The sequence below is a fragment of the Microcaecilia unicolor genome, chromosome 11 (genome assembly GCF_901765095.1).
Source record: "Microcaecilia unicolor chromosome 11, aMicUni1.1, whole genome shotgun sequence".
In the NCBI taxonomy this organism is placed as follows: domain Eukaryota; kingdom Metazoa; phylum Chordata; class Amphibia; order Gymnophiona; family Siphonopidae; genus Microcaecilia; species Microcaecilia unicolor.
Window position 1 is genome coordinate 75,389,533 of NC_044041.1, and position 22,513 is coordinate 75,412,045.

The following is a 22,513-nucleotide window of genomic DNA, read 5'->3' on the forward strand; positions in this document are numbered from 1 at the left end:
CCCGGCTATAGCCAGCTCTGCAATTTTGGGGGGGCGTAGAGGTGGGTGGGGGGGGGGGCGCCGAGGTGGACCGGGGAGAGAGCCTGTTAAAAATTTTAGCAGCACACCACTGGATACAAATGTAACAAATAAATAAAAAAATTAATTATCACAGTATCTAGATAAGTACCTCCTTTGGTTCTGGGATGTGGTAACTTGTATCAACATCCCCATACATCTGACAGAGATCCTCTTCTCTGGCCTTCTTAGTCCGGCTTCTTCTTAGGGGTTCGTGCCCCAGTGCTTACAGCCCATTCCAATCGGTATCTCAGGTTATCAGGTGCTCTGCATGCCTCCTTCCTCTTCAGATCATCTTTTCTTTCCTTGCTTCCTGGAGGTCCCCTTCCCTTCTTCTTAGCTCCTTATGGAAGGTGCTCTTTATAGGGCTGATAGTAGCCCCCCCACACCCTTTCTGGACCCCTCTTCCTGGTTCCGGAAGGGTCCAGTACCTTCTCCAGGGTGCTTCTTTCTTCAGGCACAGGCAACTCCTTGTGACTCTGGGCAAGTCACTTAACCCTCCATTGCCCCATGTAAGCCGCATTGAGCCTGCCATGAGTGGGAAAGCGCGGGGTACAAATGTAACAACAATAAAAATAAAAAATAAAGGGAATCCACTGCTATGGGTCCTCCCTGGCTCTTATATTCCGGCCTTTGCTGGAGCTCCCTTTACATTATTTCACTGGTGTGCCTATTGGAGCTCCCCCTAATGACCAGATCATGGCATGACCGTGGCGTCCCCATTGGAGCTCCCTCTAGTGACCAGTTCCTGGTATTTACAGGCTTTTCACTATGAGAGCGCCCTCCGGTTGCCTTCTCAGGGTAGGACATGTCCTGTGTTTATCATAGTATGCTGCTGAAAAAAATGAGCCATGAAAAATACTTCCACTGGCCATGGCCTTGACAATACCCACAGAGCTCAGTGCTCATGAAATCCCCAGCTGATGGAAGATCTTTGAGGGGGGTCTTTTACAAAGCAGCTCTAGCATTTTTAGCTCATGCCAGGGGTATAGCCAGACCTTGAAGTGGGGGGAGGGGTCCAGAGCCCAAAGTGAGGGTGCACATTTTGGCCCACCTCCCCACTGCTGCCACCACTGCAACACCACATACCTTGGCTGGCGGAGGCCCCCAACCCCCACCAGCTGAAGCGTTTCTCCAGCGATGCTCTCCTTACATTGCCTGCCCTGCTTCCCCTCAAATTGAGCATGCGCGAAGTGTCACATGCTCAGTTTCATAAAACCAAGCACGCAAGTGATGAGAGGGAAGCATGGCAGGCAATGTAAGTAGAGCAGCGCTGGAGAAACACTTCAGCTGGCAGGGGTTGGGGACTCCCACCAGCCAAAACAGGGGCCTTGGCTCCAATTTGGGGGGCACAGGCCTCCGTGGCCTCCCGTAGCTACGCCACTGGCTCACGCTACAAATAGCTGGTGCTAAATGCTGAGATGCCTGTGGTGTCTCAGCGTTTAGCACCAGCTGATTTCTAGCTGCTACCACATTTGCTTATTTCCGATCTGACGAAGAAGGGCAACCTTCGAAAGCTAATCAAGAAATGTATTAAGTTATGTCCAATAAAAAAGGTATCATCTTATTTTCTTTTCCATGTTTTATTTTGTTTGATTTGTATTGATAGCGTGAGCTAAAAATGCTAGTACTGCTTTGTAAAAGACTCCCTGAATGTATCAACCTCTCCTTTCTCAGAATTGTGTGGCTTGGTCACACTGTACCCTGCAAGCAGCCAAGTAGCTGGTGTCCCTGAGATAGTTGCCCTGTTAAAACACACACCCTGCCTTTTTATGGCCTCATTATTTGCTGCACTGGCTGGGGAATGACTTGGGCTTATCAGGGTTTTATGTCCGTGACTTGGTTCTCTTTTATTTTCCATTTATTTTATTACTTCAGTTGTGGCCTTTTATGGTGACAGAAACTGTGCCCATAAACCAAGCAGCAGTCAAACTTTCAGTTCCTTAGCCCTTGCCCCAAAAAGCTTACCTGAGGCAACAGAAAATATATTAATCAGTCTACATTTCAACAATTTTGTGGTTTATGGACTTGATTTAAAGTTTAATTGTTTGTCTTGTGCTATAACTATGTTTATATGGTTCTATAACTGAATCTGCCAAAGATATTTGAATTGGCGGAGTATAAATATTTTTAAATAAAACAAAAAGTAACTTGTCCAAAGAAGACTTTGACCAGCCTGGTGTCCAGGTGCCCAGTCCATGATGTGTGTAGAGAGGATAATTTTCTACAGATCACATAAAGTTAGACTCCAGAATGCTGCATACTAAGGGCTCCTTTTACTAAGTGGTGGTAAGCCCAACGCAGACTTACCACGCACTATACAGGAAGTACCGCCGGGCTACCGCAGCAGCCCAGCGGTACTTTCCACCCCTAGTGCGCCATCATTTCCGGCGCTACAAAAATGTATTTAATTTTGTAGTGCCAGAGTGTACCCGGCAGTAATTGGGCAGTGCCACGTGTTGCCCGATTACCGCTGGGTTAACACGGGAGCCCTTACTGCCACCTCAATGGCCACATGGCAAGTGCTTTACTTGCCGTGTGGCCATTTCCTGCAGGAAGGCGAGACTTCCCTTTTACCGGCAGTGGTAAAAGGGGGCCTCAGTGTGCATGTAAAACACGTGCCGATGCCAGCGCCGGCCCCCTTATGCTGTAGCTTGGTAAAAGGGGCCCTAAGTGTAAATTCTATGAAGGCAATTCCTTGTGTAATTGCTATCGTTAGTGTTCTAGAACCCAATCACCTAAGTGCTAGACATGCCTCTGACCAGCCCAAGCCCCTCCCAGGTCCACACCCCGGACCCGCCCATGTCCCTCCAGGTCTAATCTTACTATTCCCTATTCACCTATGTGTTTGCTTTGATCCCTGAATGATTATCGTTTGGTCCTTCCTAACCCCAAACAGGCCATTCTTGAAACCAAGAGACATTGTGCATTTTATTTTGCTGCCCCGTTTTAGTGGAAGTCTCTCTCTCACAAAATTAGAGCTGAAACTTTGTTTAAGAAATTTAAACCAGTCATAAAGACTTGGCTATTCTGCCAGGCCTTTAATACTACATAGGGTGTCTTGCTGTAGGATCAGTTTCCCATCCTTCTTTGCTACTCCCTGTACTGCTTGCTCCTACTTTATAATAAAGCCTCTGTACCTTTCCTCCCATCCATCCTCTTTTACCTTCCTTTTCCTATTTTATAGCTTGTGAAAATGAATGTGAATGCTTTCTTGTCAAATTATTGTAGTTCTTTTCTTTATTTCTTAATTATATTTTTTTGTACACCGTCTAGATCTACCTGTTAGTTTAAGGCAGTATTTTATTTGTTTCATTTGTATCCCACATTTTCCCCACCTATTTGCAGGCTCAATGTGGCTTACATAATACCGTAAAGGCATTTGTCTTAATAAATAAATAAATAATACAACCTTTACTTTTAGAAACCCAACAGAAAGGAGTGTTACTTTATGTGTAGTTATTTAGATGCCCTTCCTGATTAATCTAATAACTCCAGCCTTTTTGTCACGAGTGGGGGATTCAAAGTAAGAACCTACCCACCAATAACAAAGCTTCTGATGTTCCTTAGCATCCAAGTGTGCTTTCTGAAGGAGGGCAATAGTTGCTTTCTATTGGTTCAACGCTTGCAATATTTTATGTCGTTTAATTGGTGAAATACCACCTACATTCCAGGTCACTACAGTAAAAGGTATTACGTGACATCACAAAGCAAGTGAAGCAGAACTATGGAAACCAAAGGAGCGGTCGGCACATTCCAGCCAGTATCCCCACCACTCCAACCAAACAACTAGAAACTGCATAAACTCCCACCAGGCATACCAGGAACCCCTGCCTGCATCCTTCCACTCACCCCTGCCAGTGATATCTCCACCCTCCCCCTTTCCTACCCCCCCTCCCAAAACCCCTTCCTTCTCCTAATAGGCACCATTACTCAGACCTTGGGCAGACCACTTGCCTCTATGCCATCCTTTGAGCCTGGTGTGAATGATTGTAATAAATACTGCACCTTACATTACTATCCACACAGATCCTCAGTCATTTTCTGCTTAGTGTGCAGGACTAATGAAAAGATTCCCCTTCTTGGGCAATCATTTTTACTGGGTTCTGTACTAGCTTATCTTGACCTAGCCCCTCAGCAGCTGCAGAGCTGGAAAGATGGTCAGCACACGCCATACCACCTGCTTTTCAACATGGAGCAGGTCATTCTGCTGAATCTGCTCTGACACTTTCAATTCATAGGGGACACTAGGTGGTTTCTAGTTGGTAGGGAAGCTGCACCAGCACTGCTTTGCAGAGTGAAATTGAAAATGTAAATTCCCTGCATATAATGGAGGGTTGACTCAGCTTATCCTTTGTACCTGGAGCCACAGGGTAACAACTATTACAGTAGATCATCTCATATGATGTTTACTCGTAAATGGATTGTGTCAGTCAAGGAGGGATTTTGACCTGGCTGACATTAGGACACCTTGAATTTTTATTCCAGACATTCCCTTTGTGCCTCACTGCCTTCACTATTTTATCCTCCCTTCGTGCTGTTCTGTGAGGGTGAGAAAATACTAAGGATTTTCCCTAGATGTAATCTGTGACCTTTTTGTCTTTTCAGGAGTGATATTTCCCTACCACCCTCGCCTTGGCCGCTACAGCCTTAATTTCTATGAAGCCAAGAAAGCCTGCAGGGAACAGGATGGGATCCTGGCCTCCTATGAGCAGCTGCACAAGGCCTGGCTGCAGGGCATGGACTGGTGCAATGCTGGGTGGTTGGAGGATGGCTCGGTACAGTATCCCATCTCCAAACCACGGGAAAAGTGTGGCAAAAGGGAGACTCCTATTGGTGTCCGGAACTATGGCTACCGTCACAAGGATGATGAGCGCTATGATGCTTTCTGCTTCACGTCTAACCTTAATGGTACTCACAAAGTCTCCTTGTAATTTAAATTAATTGCATCATTTATAGTCCACTTTTACAATCAAAAAGATATACAGTGCAGAGTACAAAACAAAACAAACATCCAATCATAAATATAAAAAAAACTAGCATAAAAAGTGAAAAAACATAACATACCCACCAGAAAATGAACAAAATAAAAATGAGCCTCAGATCAAATATAGCAAACAAAATCTTACACAGAGCAAAAATAAAAACACATCACAATCTTACATAACAAACAAAATCTTATATAAAAACAAAAATAAATATAAAATAACCACTTCCCTCACACCTAGTGTCTTCATAACCAAATTTCTCTCCCTTCCCATGTAATTTCCAGCACATCCCAGGCCACCAGCTGGGCACCATTTCCTGATTGCCAAAGGTACCTGAAGGAAAGGTAACAAATGAAAAAAGCAATATTTATTATGTCTGTGGTACCACTAGTGTACACAATGCTGTAACAGGTATTTCACACGTTTACCATATTCTTTCCTCAGAATGCTTACAGCCAGGGGTTGAGAGCAGGCAAGTTAAATGACATTGGATTGGATATCCTGAAGGTTTCCCAATTTGCATCTGTTGTGAAAAAAATGTGTGGTACATCTGGCACCATTAGTGAGTGATAAAAGTAAGGATCAAAGTGCAGTCTCTATTTGTATACAGACCTCTGCCCTCATCATCATGCCACTGTGCCCAATCAGAACTGCAGAATTTGTGGCAACATTGTAATATTACAAGAAGAAATTCTGTGTTGAAGCCCTACCACCAAGCAAAGATGATTATATCGATTCGTATTGATTCCTGGTTTCCTGCTGTCACCAGCACCCGCAGTCCTCCTTTGAGTATGGTGTCCCTCGGCCTCCCAGCCCTGACACTAACCCTCTTGATCTGTCTTTACATTCAGGCAGCAAAGGCCACTCCTGCTTAATTGATTTCTGATGTTGGGGGCTTTGGTCTTCCTTGTATAACCTGTGGACATTTACACATATGTGATGTGTATTTCGACTCCTTTGAAAGGAAAGAGGCTGCAGGAATGCCATGTATCAGTAATCTTCTCACTGGATGTCATTCATGGGCCTTAACCTGTTAAAGTCATATTGGAATTAATTTAGTTTGTCAAATGGAGCTTTAATCATCCCATAAGACAGGGTATGTATGTGTGGGGGGGAAGAGGGGTTGGCAGCACTACTGTGCTGAAAACAATAGTTCTCTGCCCTGTAAATCACTCTTAATAACATTGGTTTTAAAGTTGCCTATTATCCACAAGGCATGATTTTCTTTTCTTCGTTTACCTATAGCCTCTGGCTCAAGTCCTGGCAAGAAAGCATTTCCTCGGAATGACATCCTGAGCCTGACGTGACAACATGTGGTGACATGGCTTGGAAATAACCCAATCACATGTGAAGAGGCAACCTGCAGGGTCTAGATTAAAATCTGCTGGGAATTTATCAGTGTACAAAAAATTGAAAGAAAAGTTGCAAAAAAAGTGGGGAAATCTGTTCTCTGTCATGGAGCTGGGTGACATGAGTGTGTGTGTGTAGAAAGTTGACACTGCTGTGGCCTGTGTTGTACCTGTTCTGGGGCTCGTACACAAAGGAGCCAGCTCTGTGGGTGCAGTAGGTGCTGATCACCCCCAAGACTGAGCAAGCTCTTTCACTGTGTCCAGGGAAGGGTAGTTTCTATTGTGTTTGGTACCTCCAATTATTTTGAAATGTTGGCGTGTGTGTGTGTGGGTTGGGGGACGATGACGACAAATGAACAGTAGATGACAAAGTGAGGCCCAAAAAAGGAAGGAGAGTCCAAGGATAAATATCCACTTACATTTATTTAAATTGCAGATAAAACAGTAAGATGTACAAGCAGCACCTGGAGAAGTGGACTTCTCCAGGTGCAGCTTGTACATCTTAACAACTAGTTGTATATGTAATTTAAATCAATATAAGTGTCTATTTATCCTTGGACTCCCCTTCCTTTTTTTGAGCCTCACTTTGTCATCTACTGTCTACTATACATGTTCTGTATGACGTGTGTGTATGCATTGTTTGAAGCTTGTGATATGGGTGCCAATGGCACATACCATACATATTCTGTGCTGATGCAGATCATATCAGAGTGTGTGTGTGTGTGTGTGAGAGAGAGAGAGAGAGACTGTGAGAGTGTGTGAATTTGTATGTGCATATGAAAATGTGAGAGTATGAGGCATATTTTCAAAGCACTTAGCCTTCCAAAGTTCCATAGAAACCTATGGAACTTTGGAAGGCTAAGTGCTTTGAAAATATGCCTCTATGTGTGTCTGTGAGAGAGAGAGACAGTTTGAGAGTATGTATGTGTCTGTGAGACAGGGACATAGCCAGAACTCGTGGTGGGGGGGCCAGAACCTGAGGTGGGGGGGCACAATTTAGTCTGCCTCCCCACCCCCCACACCTCGCCACTTCTCCTCACCGCCCCGTCGCTCCCCCCGCCGCACCCCACAGTAGCAAATACCCCTGGTTTTGCTGGTGGGGGTCCCCAACCCCCGCCAGCCGAAGCTTTCTTCAGCGCTGGTCTCCAGCGCCACCGCATTCGCTGCCCTGCTCTTTCTTCTTGTTGATGTCCTGTGCACACTCCTTTAAGTGAAACTGAGCATGCTAAGTTTCACTTAAAGGAACATGCAGGACGTCAGGAGGAAGAAAGAGCACGAGGCAGGGAACGTGGCATGCCGGAGACCGGTGCTAAAGAAGGCTTTGGCTGGCAGGGGTTGGGGACCCCCACCAGCAAAACCGGGGGCCTGGACAAAATTTGGGGGGCCCGGGCCCCCGTGACCCCACCTAGCTATGCCACTGGTGTGAGAGTGTGTGAGAGAGAGAGACAGTGTGAAAGTGTGTATGTGTCTGTGAGAGAAAGTGTGTGAGGATGTGTAGACAGAGAGTGTGTGTGTGTGTGCGAGAGAGAGAGAGAATGTGTATGTGTCTGTGAGAGAGAGTGTGAAAGTATGTGTGTCTGTGAGAGAGAGAGAGAGAGAGTGTATGTGTGTGTGTGAGAGAGTGTGAGAGTGTGTATGTGTCTGTGAAAGAGAGAGAGAGTGTGTGTGTGAGAGAGAGTGTGAGAGTGTGTATGTGTCTGTGAGACTGTGAAAGTATGTGTGTCTGTGAAAGAGTGAGTGTGTCTATGAGAGAGAGAGTGTGTACGTGTCTGTGTGTGAGAGAGAGTGAGTGTGTGTGTGTGAGAGAGAGAGAGAGAGACAGAGACAGTGTGAGAGTGCGTATGTGTCTGTGAGACTGTGAAAGTATGTGTGTGAAAGAGAGTGTGAGAGTGTGTACGTGTCTATGTGTGAGAGAGAGAGTGTGTGTGTGTGTGAGAGAAAAAGTGTGAGAGTATGTATGTGTCTGTGTGAGAGAGAGAGAGAGAGAGTGTGTGTGTGTGTGAGAGAGTACTGATAGAACTGAAAAATGAGCTTGCAGAGCTATTGTTAGAAATATGTAATTTATCCTTAAAATCCAGTGTGGTACCGGGAGATTGGAGGGTGGCCAATGTGACGCCGATTTTTAAAAGAGGTTCCAGAGGAGATCCGGGAAATTATAGACTGGTGAGTCTGACGTCGGTGCAGGGCAAAATGGTAGACACTATTATTAAGAACAAAATTACAGAGCATATTCAAAAGCATGGATTAATGAGACAAAGTCAACATGGATTTAGTGAAGGGAAATCTTGCCTCACCAATCTACTACATTTCTTTGAAGGGGTGAACAAACGTGTTGATAAAGGTGAGCCAGTTGATATTGTGTATCTGGATTTTCAGAAGGCGTTTGACAAAGTACTTCATGAAAGACTCCAGAGGAAATTGGAGAGTCGTGGGATAGGAGGTAGTGTTCTATTGTGGATTAAAAACTGGTTAAAAGATAGAAAACAGAGAGTAGGGTTAAATGATCAGTATTCTCAATGGAGAAAGGGTAGTTAGCGGGGTTCCCCAGGGGTCTGTGCTGGGACCACTGCTTTTTAACATATTTATAAATGACCTAGAGATGGGAGTAACTAGTGAGGTAATTAAATTTGCTGATGACACAGTTATTCAAAGTCGTTAAATCGCGGGAGGATTGTGAAAAATTACAAGAGGACCTTACGATACTGGGAGATTGGGCGTCTAAATGGCAGATGACGTTTAATGTGAGCAAGTGCAAAGTGATGCATGTGGGAAAGAGGAACCTGAATTATAGCTACATCGTGCAAGGTTCCATGTTAGGAGTCACGGACCAAAAAAGGGATCTAGGTGTTGATGATACGTTGAAACCTTCTGCTCAGTGTGCTGCTGTGGCTAAGAAATCTAATAGAATGTTAGGTATTATTAGGAAAGGAATGGAAAACAAAAATGAGGATGTTATAATGCTAAGTTGTATCACTCCATGGTGCGACTGCACCTCAAATATTGTGTTCCATTCTGGTCGCCGTATCTCAAAAAAGATATAGTGGAATTAGAAAAGGTGCAGAGAAGGGCAACGAAAATGATAAAGGGGATGGGACGACTTCCCTATGAGGAAAGGCTAAAGCAGCTAGGGCTCTTCAGCTTGGAGAAAAGGTGGCTGAGGGGAGATATGATAGAGGTCTATAAAATAATGAGTGGAGTTTGAATGGGTAGATGTGAAGCGTCTGTTCATGCTTTCCAAAAATACTAGGACTAGGGGGTATGCGATGAAGCTACAATGTAGTAAATTTAAAACAAATGCATGAACGTGTAATTAAACTCTGGAATTCATTGCCAGAGAATGTGGTAAAGGCGGTTAGCATAGCAGAGTTTAAAAAAGGTTTGGACAGCTTCCTAAAGGAAAAGTCCATAGACCTTTATTAAATGGAAAATCCACTATTTCTGGGATAAGCAGTATAAAATGTTTTGTATTTTTTGGAGATCTTGCCAGGTATTTGTGATCTGGATTGGCCACTGTTGGAACAGGATGCTGGGCTTGATGGACCTTTGGTCTTTCCCAGTATGGCAATACTTATGTACTTATGAGTGAGTGTGTCTATGAGAGAGAGAGAGAGGGACAGTGTGAGAGTGTGTATGTAACGTGGTACCATAGTAGATGATGGCAGACCTGCACGGTCCATCCAGTCGGCCCAACAAGATAAACTCGTATGTGCTACTTTTTGTGTGTACTTACCTTGATTTGTATTTGCCATTTTCAAGGCACAGACTGTAGAAGTCTGCCCAGCACTAGCCGCGCCTCCCAACCACCAGCCCTGCCTCCCACCACCAGCTCTGCCACCCAATCTTGGCTAAGCTTCTAAGGATCCATTCCTTCTGAACAGGATCCCTTTATGTTTATCCCACGCATGTTTGAATTCCGTTACCGTTTTCATCTCCACCACCTCCGCGGGTGTGTGTCTGTGAGATAGTGTGAAAGTATGTGTGTCTGTGAAAGAGAGTGAGAGTGTGTCTATGAGAGAGAGAGAGAGTGTGTATGTTTGTGTGTGTGATTTGCTTACATTGTGCTGTACATAAATGGAAGGTGCTTAATGAAATTCCTTCTCCTAACGGAAATGTGTTTTGATGATGTGCAGTGCTGTCCCAGGATCCGATTTTCTGAATCACATAAGATACAAAAACACTGGATCTGTTGGGGAAAGGTTATCCTCCCGTCATTAGAACCTTCTATCGCATGTCCTTTCATATTGCAATAACCACATATCATAAGAACCTAAGAATAGACATACTGGGTCAGACCAAAGGTACAACCAGTCCAGTATCCTGCTTCCAACAGTGGCCAATCTAGATCACATATACGTGGCAGAATCCCCCAAAATAGATAAATCCCATGCTACTTATTCCCAGGGAAAGGCAGAGGCTTTCTCCAGGGCTACCTTAACAGTTTATGGACTTTCCTCCAGGAACTTATACAAACCTTTTTTAAAACCAACTACAATAAATGCATTTACCACATCCTCTGGCAATGAATTCCAGAGCTTAACTACACATCAAGTGAAAAATTATTTTCTTTGCTGTATTTTAAATATACTGCTTAGCAATATACATGACACTTTTCTGGTATGGAATCCAGTTGTTCATCCAAGGGTCCTTCTTTTTCTGCTATTTTGTATTTTTAATGCTAAATGATGACCTCTGGAATTGAGAGGGAGACAGTGTTTGCATTAATTTATATTGAAGACATTAAGGATGTGAGGAGGTCCAGCTGCCACAGTAGCCTTGGATTCTTCTCATTGATGTAATAATTATCCGGAAGTGATCCTGTCCATGAGATTTTGAGACCACAGGAGTCCTGTTCTGCAGATGTGACAGCAGAGCAGAAGTAAGGAAGCTAAAACATTCTGATCAGGTGTAACAGGGCCAAATTAAGTCTGTCGAAAGAGTGCCATCTCTGGAATTATATCTGTCTGACAGGGGAGTGACTGCTTTCTGACTCAGATTCAAAGAAGGGCAACACAGTGCTAAAGGGGTGGAATTATTATTATTACATTTGTATCCCACATTATCCCACCTTTTTGCAGGCTCAATGTGGCTTACAATTCATTGTGGATACTGGAAATAGAAAAGAATGTACATTTGGTTTAACAGCGAGTTTTGGGTACATGATGGTAGAATACATGATAGTGTTAAAGCCATAGACAATTAGGTGCATGATAGTGTGAAAGCAGAAGATATTAAAGAACATTCCTGGGTAACTTAAAGAAAGTAGAGTTACGCGTGTTGTTCTTTATGATATATTTTGTCGAAGAGATAAGTTTTCAGGAGTTTGCGGAAATTGGTCATTTCGTAGATTGATTTCAGGTTACGTGGCAGTGAATTCCAGAGCTGTGTGCTTGTATAGGAAAAGGTTGATGAATGCACTGATTTGTATTTCAAGCCCTTACATTTGGGAGGATGGAGATTGAGGAATGTGCGGGAGGATTTTTTTGCATTTCTGGGTGGTAGTTCTATTAGGTCCGACATGTAGGCTGGGTCGTCGCCATGGATGATTTTATGGACCAAGGTACAGAGTTTGAACGTGATGCGTTCTTTGAGTGGGAGCCAGTGTAGTTTTTCGCGAAGGGGTGTTGCGCTTTTGTATGTTGGTTTGCCGAATATAAGTCTGGCTGCCTTGTTCTGGGCTGTTTGGAGTTTTTTGAGTATTTGCTCTTTGCAGCCGGCGTAGAGTGAATTACAATAGTCCAGATGACTAAGTACCAGCGATTGTACCAGGTATCGGAAGACGTTCCTTGGGAAAAATGGTCTGACTCGTTTTAGTTTCCACATTGCATGGAACATCTTTTTAGTTGTGTTTTTTGCATGGTTCTCAAGTGTTAGGTGTCAGTCAGTGGTGACTCCAAGGATTTTTAGGGTGTCAGAGACTGGTAGACTTAGATTAGGTGTGTTGATGGTGGTGAATTCCTTCTTGTTGTATTGCGAGGTGAGTACTAGGCATTGGGTTTTTTCGGCGTTTAGTTTCAGTCGAAATGCATCTGCCCAGGAGTTCATAGTGTGTAGGCTTTGGTTGATTTCGTCAGAGATTTCTCTTAGATCGTGTTTGAAAGGGATAAAGATTGTTACATCATCGGCATATATGTGTGGGTTTAGATTCTGATTCGATAATAGCTTAGCCAAGGGTGTCATCATTAGGTTGAATATAGTCGGTGCGAGAGGGGATCCCTGTGGAACTCCGCATTCAGGTGTCCATGTGGCTGATGTTGTTGAATTTGATGTCACTTGATATGAGCGGGTGGTTAGGAAACCCTTGAACCATCTGAGAACGTTACCTCCGATTCCGAAGTATTCGAGGATGTGTAATAAAATTCCATGGTCGACCATGTCGAATGCGCTTGACATGTCAAATTGTAGCAGTAGTATGTTGTTGCCGTTTGCTATCAATTGTTTGAGTTTGGTCATAAGCGTGACTAGTACGGTTTCCGTGCTGTGGTTAGAGCGAAATCCTGACTGGGAGTCGTGCAGTATTGAGAACTTGTTTAGATACTCTGTGAGTTGTTTGGTCACCATGCTTTCTGTTATTTTGGTGAATAGGGGAATGGATGCTACTGGTCTATAGTTCGTTAGTTCATTAGTATTTTTCTTTGCATCCTTAGTTATGGGGGTGAGTAGAATATTACCCTTCTCCTTTGGAAAGAGTCCATTTTGTAGCATGAAATTCACATGGTTAGTTAGGTCCATTATAAATTGTTGGGGGGCCGACTTCATGAGGTTGTTTGGGCATATATCTAATTTGCAGCGAGATTTGGCGAATCTTTTAAGTGTCTGTGAGATAAGATCTTCTGGTAGTATAGTGAATTCAGTCCAGATCCTGTCTGCTGGGTGGATTCCGGGTTCTGGGTCTAGGCATTCTAGTAGTGTGGTATATTCGTTTGGACTGACTGGTATTTTGAGTCGTAGTTTTATGATTTTCTCTTTGAAGTATTTCGCCAAGTCATTGGCTCCTGGAATGTCTTTGTTGTTGTTGGTGACTGGGGTTGTGTCTAATAGTTTGTTCATGAGTTGGAAGAGTTTGTGTGTGTCTTTGTAGTTTGGTCCGACTTCGGTTTTGTAGTATTGTCTTTTGGTTTGTCTTATGGCGTATTTGTATTTCCTTCTAAGTAGTTTTCAAGCGTTAAGAGTGGGATCATCTTTTTTTTTTTGCTCCACGTACTCTCTAGTTTCCTGACTTGTGTTTTGAGTTTTTTCAGTTCTTCATTGAACCATGGTATTGAGTTTTCCTATGCGAGGTTCTGGTTTGGATTGGGGCAATGTTGTTTAGTATCAGTTTGCATCTATTATCCCAATTAGAGAGGAATTGGATTGTGTCTGTCTTTGTTGTCCATCCGTCAATGTAGATCTGTTGCCAAAATTCGGCTGGTTCTATTTTTCCTCTTGTGGTCTATGTTTTTCGTATTTGTTTGTTAGGTAGGTCTTTCCTTCTCCATTGGAGGGTGATGTTTGCTATGTAATGGTCAGACCATGGTACAGGTGTCCAATTGGTATTGGTTAATATGAGGTTTGCGTTGTGATCAAATCAAATGACTCCCCCTGGAGAAAGGGCTCTTCAGTCTGGAGAAGAGACAGTCAAGAGGGCTATTTACATGCTGAGTGGGCTTGAGCAGGTGAATAGAGAACAGTACTAAGATGAGGAGATGCTTCATGAGACTAGCAGGTAGCACATTGAAAACAAATCAGAGAAAGCAGTGAAAATTGTTTCTGGAAGATGCGAAGTCTACATAGCTGGGTTCAAACAAGTTCCTGGAGAAAAAGTCCATAAATTGTTATTTGATACAGGGCCAGCTCAAGGGTATCTGAAATGCTAAGTGAACTTTCAGGCTTGCACCCTCCCTGTAGCTCAACTCTTCTCCCTCATATCCACCATCTCTCCTCCCCTACCCCCAATTGTCCACATCACCCTTTATATACTCCCATGTGTCCATATCACTCTTTCCCTACCTCTGTGTCCACCATCACCTGTTCCCTACCCGCAAGCAGGGGCATAGCCATGAGTGGGCCCAGGCCCACCTATTTCCACCCAAGGCCCACCCAAAAATAGTGGATCGCAATCGCAACTTCAGTTGTGGCTGAGCTGAATCTTCTTTTCCCTCCCTCACCCCCACCGCAAAGCATCTAGTTTAAGGGCGCCTGCCGGCAGTGATTCACAGAGAACCACTCCGGAGCCGTCCCTCTGTGGCTGAGTAAGTGTCCACATCTTCCCTTCTGTACCTCAAGTTTCCATCATCACCTCTTCTTTGCTCTGTGTCTATCACTCCTTCCCTACCCCAAGTGTCCATCATCACCCCTTCCTTATCCCCAAGAGTTCACATCACCCTTCTCTACCCCATCATCATCTCTTCTCTATCCCCAAGTGTTCACATCATCTCTTCCCTACCCCATGTGTGCACCATCACCTCTTCTCTACCCCAAGTATGCACCATCGCCTCTTCTCTACCCCCAAGTGTCAACATCACCCCTTCCCTACCCCCAGGTCCGCCTCATCATTTTTCTTATTCCAAGTGTCCACATTACTTCTTCCCTGTCCAAAATATCCACATCACTTCTTTCTTATCCCAAGACCCACCATCAACTCTTCCCTGCCCCCCGTGTCCATTATCACCCCTTCCCTACCTCCAGGTCCACCTCACCCCTTTCCTACACCCCGTGTCCACCATCACCTGTTCCCTACCCCTTCCTAAGTGTCCACATTACCTCTTCCCTACCCCCAAGTGTCTACCATCACCTCTCCCTTACCCCAAGTGTCCACATCATCCCTTCCATAAGAACAATATAGGAACATAAGGTTTGCCATACTGGAACAGACCAAAGGTCCATCAAGCCCAGTATCCTGTTTCCAGCAGTGGCCAATCCAGGTGACAAGTACCGGTCAATATACCAAAAGAATAAAAACAGATTTTATGCTGCTTGTCCCAGGAAAAAGTAGTGAATTTTTCCAAGTCCATCTTAATTTTCTTTTAGGAAATTATCCAAACCTTTTTTTTAATCATTTATTTATAATTTTTCATTTTACAAGGGTCACTTGCAAACAGTAATACAGAGATGACTGCACATTAATACAAGATAAGAAGAAAACAATCCCAACTAGATATATGGATTATATACAATCTTTCTCTTTCTTAGACCACAAAGTAAAGAAAAATAGGGAGAGTGAGATAAGACAAGGAGATCAATTAAACAGTAAACAGAAAAAAGAAAACATGGTATTAACCTGATTATCCCCAGATATTACTCATCTAATTCATTATTCCACATTGATCATCTGGTTGGCTTCTTCAAGACCAAATACGGTGTATAGTCAATTCATTTCATTGAGAACATACTTATTGTCCAGATTTTAGTTAGAAATAATACATCTGATTACATTCTCTCTCTTTTAAAAACCAGAAATTATTTAACAATACATATACTTAAGTCTCTAATTCAAATCCCACTGATTAAAGCAATCCCAGTTTTCACAGGCTTCACTCCTTTCAAAGTAATAATTAAGGAAATACTTCTGAGGAAAACTTTAGGAGTCATACCTGGAACTCTGGGAAAAACAATAATCTCGACATTAATCATCCACAATAACATCCACCTTATCATTCAAAGTTTCTGGTCCATTATCATTTTCAGGATCATAACCACTTCTAGCTTGTGTAGAACTTCATTTATTATATCAATTTTTCACTCTCAAAGGGTTCAGTCAAATTGTCCATGTAACTCTCCAATAAGATTATATCTGAAACAAAGTTATTTACTACCGCCGTCAGGTCCCAAAGCGCCTTCCAGATGGCAATCAATGTAACCTCCACGGAAGCCAAAAACTCCAAGGTGATTTCTCTTGAGGTGTTTAGGAGTGGTTCCGCCGATTCGGGTTCTGCTGTAAACGTCCTCCGTTTCAGCATATGCCTCTAACTCACTCCTCCACTCCTTTGGACATGGTGGTTGAATAATTCGGGAGCGATGGAGTTGTTTTTGCAGGTCCAAGAGCATCGATGCTCCTTCGCCGGTGCTAATCAAAGGACTCGCCAACCCTTTCATCTGTGGGCAGGTCTACGTGCAGCGGTCCTGCACTTGCTGCTCAGGGGACAAAACGCTGGCGATCAGCGGCTGACCGCCGGTTGTTCCCTTCCTCTTAATTAAGGAAAGTGCAATTGCAGAGAGGGAATTTACATAAAGAAGACAAAACTTCAGAGGGTAGCTGGGCCGCTGGGCATACGAACTTCAGGTTACCATCTTACCACTCTCTCAGTTTGGGACACTCTTTGGTTTCTCCTCAGAGGCCTGTTTGATATGGGTAACCCTTCAGCATAGCTCTCTGAGTCATTGAAACACAGAAGCCCCTCCACCACTACAAGGTGGTGTCCCTTCGGAGGGGATCCAAGCCTTTTTAAAACCCTGCTAAGCTAACTGCTTTTAACACATTTTCTGCCAACATGTTATACCCCCGATATTCAGCTGGTGGCGGTCAGCATTTTTAAAAAATGCTGATGGCTGCCAGTTAAAGTATACCTTAATATTCAATGCTGGGCCATGTCTGGGCACTGGCACTGAATATCATGGGATAACTTTTGGTGGGCTGGGCGCCCAGCACTTATGTGGGCTTGGCCAATATTCAGCCGGGGCTGCATAAAAGTTATGCGGCCCTGGCTGAATAGGCATAACTATTTTTCCTTTTTTTAAAGCCCTGAGCTCCCTCAAGCCCCCTGACAATGTCCCTTCTTTCCCTCCCCCTCCGAGTCCGCGTTAAGAACCACCCCCGGAAGACACCCTTCCCAGCCATGCAGGCAGTCCCTCCCCTCTGGGCCTACCTGTATCCCTGGTAGTCCAGCGGGGTCACTGGGAGTAGGAGCACAGCCCCCTTGCTCCTGTCCCTTGTAGTGCTGATCTAAAATGGCTGCCATAACCTCTCGCGGTACTTCATGTAGTACTGCGAGCTGCTATGAGACGTCATGGCAGCCATTTTAGAGAAGCACCGCAAGGGGGCTGAGCTCCTGCCCCAACAACCCTGCTGGACCACCAGGAATACAGGTAGGCCTGGGGGGAGGGCCTGCCTGCACGGCTGGGGGGGCATGGAGTCTTCCTGAGGGAGTGTCTTGACATGGGCTGGGAGGAGGAAAGGGAAAGAGAGGACATTAGCGGGGGGGGGGGGGCTTTAAAAAAAGAAGAAAAAACTATGTGGGTGCTGGCCTGATATTCAGAGCTGCCATACGCATAACCTGGGGCTCCTCTTTAGTGCTGCCCCCAGCGCTACCCATGACCTGCCTATTCTGAGGGGATATTCAGCAGCACTCTCTGGTTAAGTGCCTCTGAATATCCCCAGTTAGGGCAGGAGCATCTCTTTCCTGCTTAAATTGCTTTTAATATCGGCCCAATAGAGTTTAATTACACATGGAGAGAAAAAATATGTTTTCTGATTTGTTCTAAATTTACTACCTAGTAGCTTCATTGCATGCCTCCTAAGTCCTTGTATTTTTGGAAAGAGTAAACAAGCAATTCACGTCTACCATTTCCACTCCACTCAATATTGTGTAGGCTTTCTATCAAATCTCCCCTTAGCTGTCTCTTCTCCAAGCTGAAGAGCCCTAGCCTCTTTAACCTTTCCTCATAAGGAAGTTGTCCCATCCTCTTTATCATTTTCATTGCACTTCTCTGTACCTTTCATAATTCTGCTATATCTTTATTAAGATGCAGATACCAAAATTGCGCACAGTATTTGAGGTGCAGTTGCACCATGGAGCGATATGAAGACATTATAATATTCTTAGTTTGTTCTCGCCATTCCTTTCCTAATAATTCCTAATATTCTAGTCACTTTCTTAGCCACTGCTACACACTGAGCAGAGGGTTTCAACATATCATCAACGATGACACCTAGATCCTTTTCCTGGGCGGTGACTCCTAATGTGGAACCTTGCATCACGTAGCTATAGTTTGGGTTCCTCTTTCCTACATGTATTACTTTGCACTTGTTCACATTAAATGTCTTCTGCCATTTGGATGCCCAGTCTCGTAAGGTCCTCTTGCAATTTTTCACAATCCTTTTGTGATTTAACAGTTTTAAATATGCTGATGACACAAAGTTATTCAATTACCTCACTAGTTATTCCCATCTCTAGATCGTTTATACATATGTTAAAAAGCAGCGGTCACAGACCTCTGAGGAACTGCACTATCTAACCTTCTCCATTGAGAATACTGACCATTTAATTGTACTCTCTGTTTTCTATCTTTTAACTGGTTCTTAATCCACAATACAACATTGCCTCCTATCCCTACCTCAATTGTCCGCCATCACCTCTTCCTTAACCCCAAATCTCCCTATCATTCCTTCCATATACCCATGTCCACATAATCCCTTTCCTACCCCCAAGTGTCCACAGCACCCCTTTCCTATCCCCGTGCCCACCATCACTTTTCCTTACCCCTGAAGTGTCTACCTTCACCTCTTCCTTACCCCCAAGTGTTCACATCACCCCTTCCTCTATCCCATGTGTCTGCCATCACCTTCTCCTTACCCCTGTAAGTGGCCAGTTAAATCGCTTTGAATATGATCCTATAGGTTTGAGGAAGAAGGCTCTGCCCTCTAAGGCTAGTCAAAATATGTATTGAGTTACTCCACCTTATTTTCATTTTTTTGTTTTGCTTTATTTTTTTATTTATGACCCCCCTCTAGGGAAGCACAGTTTGGTGCATGGCACCAGCACAGCAGCAGTGGCGTAGCCACAGGTGGGCCTGGGTGGGCCGGGGCCCACCCACTTAGGGCTCAGGCCCACCCAACAGCAGCACACATTTAGTGGTAGCTGGTGGGGATCCCAAGCTCCGCCAGCTGAAGACCCCCTCCTGATGGTGCTGAAAACATTACTCTCCACTTCAGAAGTCTGAGCTTCCTAAGCTGCAGATACTGGCAACTGCGCATGCTCAGTTTTCAGCGCATGCCTGCTGCAGGTTGCCAAGGTAGAGAGCAGTGTTTTCCTGCCAGCTGAGATATTTTTTTAAGTTGGTGGGGGAGGGGGGAGAACACATGATCACCCACTTCTTGTCTAGGCCCTCCCAAAATCTGCTGTCTGGCTACGCCCCTGCACAGCAGTCAAGCATCCATATAAGCTCAAGGCCAGTTTTGTCTCTCCCGCTCTAAGCTTTCTGTTTTGGAGGGGGCAGGACACAACAGCATTGAGTTGTGCAAGTGATCAAGGCCCGGCAGTGACCGCTTTGCCTTGTTTAGAGATGCTGATTGCTGCATTGATGTCTCCCCCCACTCCAATTATGCCACCCTAGGTCAATGCCTAGTTTGCCTTGGTCGAGTAGACTGGGAAAGCCACTGCTTATCCCTGGTTGTAAGTAACAGGGAATAGATTGGTTCCTTAGGATCCTGATAGGTAATTTTGACCTGGAATAGCACGGTTGGAATCAGGAGACTGGGCTTGCTGGACATTTCTTTTTTTCTTAGTGTCATCTGGCATCTGCTTGGTGAACGTTTTCCTGGGAGTTTTTAATCAGGAGATTTCACTAGTGCAGAAAAGCTTGTTATTCCATTAGTGCCCTCAAAACTTCAGTTCCTTCCTCTTGTCTCTCGCTGAGGAAGATGTGGAAGCTCGGTGTCATCCCACGTTCCATTTATGTGAGAAACATTTGAGCTCCTCATTACTATTTCCCAAGTTGTGGTGTTTTAAAAAAAAAATTCTTCTTATTTTAATGTAATGAAAACAGCATTACTGTTGCAAGCGACAGCTGTATTTTGATCAGGTATTTTTGGTTTCTGGCTGTGATACTTCACAGAGGTGATAATTGGATTCTAGCTCTGTCAACACTGGAGGCCCTCTTGAGATCACTCCTCCAAACAGTGGGAAAATTTGCAAATGGTTCTTAAATTCACTTCCCTGCCTCTCCTGTTTGGGTTTGGATTGTAGATTTAATTACTGGCCCTGCCAAATCCAAGCTCAAGGCAAGTTACATTTGGGTTGATCCCTATCCCTAGAGGGTTTGCAATCTAAGGGGCATATTTGCTAAACGTTTTCTCCTATTTTGTGTCTGTAGGAAAACTGCGTAGTAAACAAGGGCCTAATTTTGTACCTGAGGCAATGGAGGTTGAAGCAACTTGCCCAGGTCACAAGGAACATCAGTGGGATAAGTAGAATCTAAACCCTGGCTTCCCCAGTTTTCAGCCCACTGCTCAAGTCACCAAGTTACCCATTCCTCTCCTGCCCTGTTTTCCCCATCCCTACACAACTGCTCTGGTCTGCCCTCTTTACTGTTCTAAATGCAGAGTTCCATTATAGTTGTTGAGCTGTAGGTAGTGGAATAGGGTAAGCTATGCTTTCCAAATCATAAAGGCAAGGGGTTTCTTGTTGTCTCAATTTCTGATTTCAGAGAATTCTGGGAGTGTCTTTATTCTCTAATAGTGTTCAACAGCCAGCAGTGTTCTGCGGTTGTTTTAGTTCCACTTTTTCCAACACGCTAAGGCAGAGAACAGGTCTGTACCATACTGCTCACAGGAGTATTCACCATAGCATCCTCTTTTCTCCCTTGCAGGTAAAGTTTACTTCCTGAAGACCTACAGGAAGCTGAATTTTGCTGAGGCTGCTAGAGCTTGCAACAGCAGTGGTGGGATGATAGCCAAAGTGGGCCAGCTGTATGCAGCCTGGAAGACCCAACTGCTGGACAGGTGTGAAGCAGGCTGGTTGGGGGATGGGAGTGTCCGGTATCCTATTGTGAACCCCAGGGCACGATGCGGTGAACAAGAGCCTGGAGTGCGCACCTTGGGCTTTCCAGATAAAAAATATAAGCTCTTTGGAGTTTATTGTTACAAGGAGGATGTGGAAGCAAAGAATAGCTCCCAGCAGGTCCAAGAGGAGATTAATCAGTGGAAGGCCTTTCACCTGTGAGCGAACAGGTTAGGAACAGACATACAGCATGTAAGTGCTGTGGGAAGGAACGGTAACCACAGTAACTAACCCATGCACCCACACTACTAAAGAACAATATCTTAAAATATAGCAGATGGAATGACATGATCAAATGCTGAACAACAGGCATGAGATATCGCTATACTGGCAGCATGGGCCACCATCACATCCTCTGTCTCCTCACATCTGGATGGGCCTCATTAGGTCTGGCAGCCTTTTCTATTTGTGATGAATAGCTGGAGCTTTGGTAATGATCTCACCCTTACTGTTTGCCTTAGAGAAAGGACGTGGGACTGAAATAAAACATAACACTGCAGATTTCAGCAGCTTCACACATTTCTCTTTCAGCTACTTTTGATTTCTCTCATGGATCTTACACTGGAAGATATTGATGGGGGAGTTCCATATTCACCACTGCTTTTCTCACTTCAAACATCCTTTTCTGTTTCTTTTCTTGTTTCTGTTTTAGATATTGTAAAATATGTTTTTGTTTTTTGTGAATTATATGCTGTTAAAAGCATGAATCCCTCCCCCCCACTATATTTTAAGAACAGGAACAGCACAAACAACAGCAATGCAAGATACACCCAGATGCACTGACCAGGATGTCTGCAGTTTGCTTCAGAGGAAGATGAGATTGAAGTTGAGCTTCTATTATTGTTTCTTTCAATTTCACAACATTTTATTGATTTTTCACATAGACATACAATAAAAACAACAAAACACAGAATTAGAACACTTGAATTATAACAATAGGGGGAAGTAAAAATAAAAATGTTCATTCATTCACAAAAAGGCATCCTATATGTAATAAATAACAATAAAAATAAAGAAATTTAAGGAGATGATGTGTCTCATATACAAAACAAATTACTGAACAGTATAAGTGGAGAGTTTAGACGGGTGTTTAGGGTATGTATGAGATGTATCTAAGGCAGATAGGAACCTCAGTGGTTGTTATAAATAGAACTAATAGGCAACCAAATTGTTTCTATGATTTTTCTGTCTATTGGTGTATTTAGCTGCTTTACATTCATAACCATGAATTAGAAGGATGGTTGACCACCAGAAAGTGATATTTAAGAGATTTGCTGATTTCCAATTAGATAGTATAATTTGCAGGGATAATGCAATGAGTATGTCAAATATCTATTCTGCCATATAGATAAATTGTCATGAAGGT

General features: G+C 44.0%; 1 protein-coding gene across 1 annotated transcript in view; it reads left to right on the top strand.

Moving 5' to 3' along the window:
- HAPLN4 (hyaluronan and proteoglycan link protein 4) overlaps window positions 1-21,309 on the top strand; it is a 75,439-nt gene extending 54,130 nt beyond the window's left edge. Inside the window, exons 4-5 of the mRNA XM_030219164.1 lie at window positions 4,666-4,968; window positions 20,957-21,309. Coding sequence (XP_030075024.1) covers window positions 4,666-4,968; window positions 20,957-21,309 — 656 coding nt within the window. The remainder of the gene's footprint in view (window positions 1-4,665; window positions 4,969-20,956) is intronic.
- The last annotated feature ends 1,204 nt before the right edge of the window (window positions 21,310-22,513 follow it).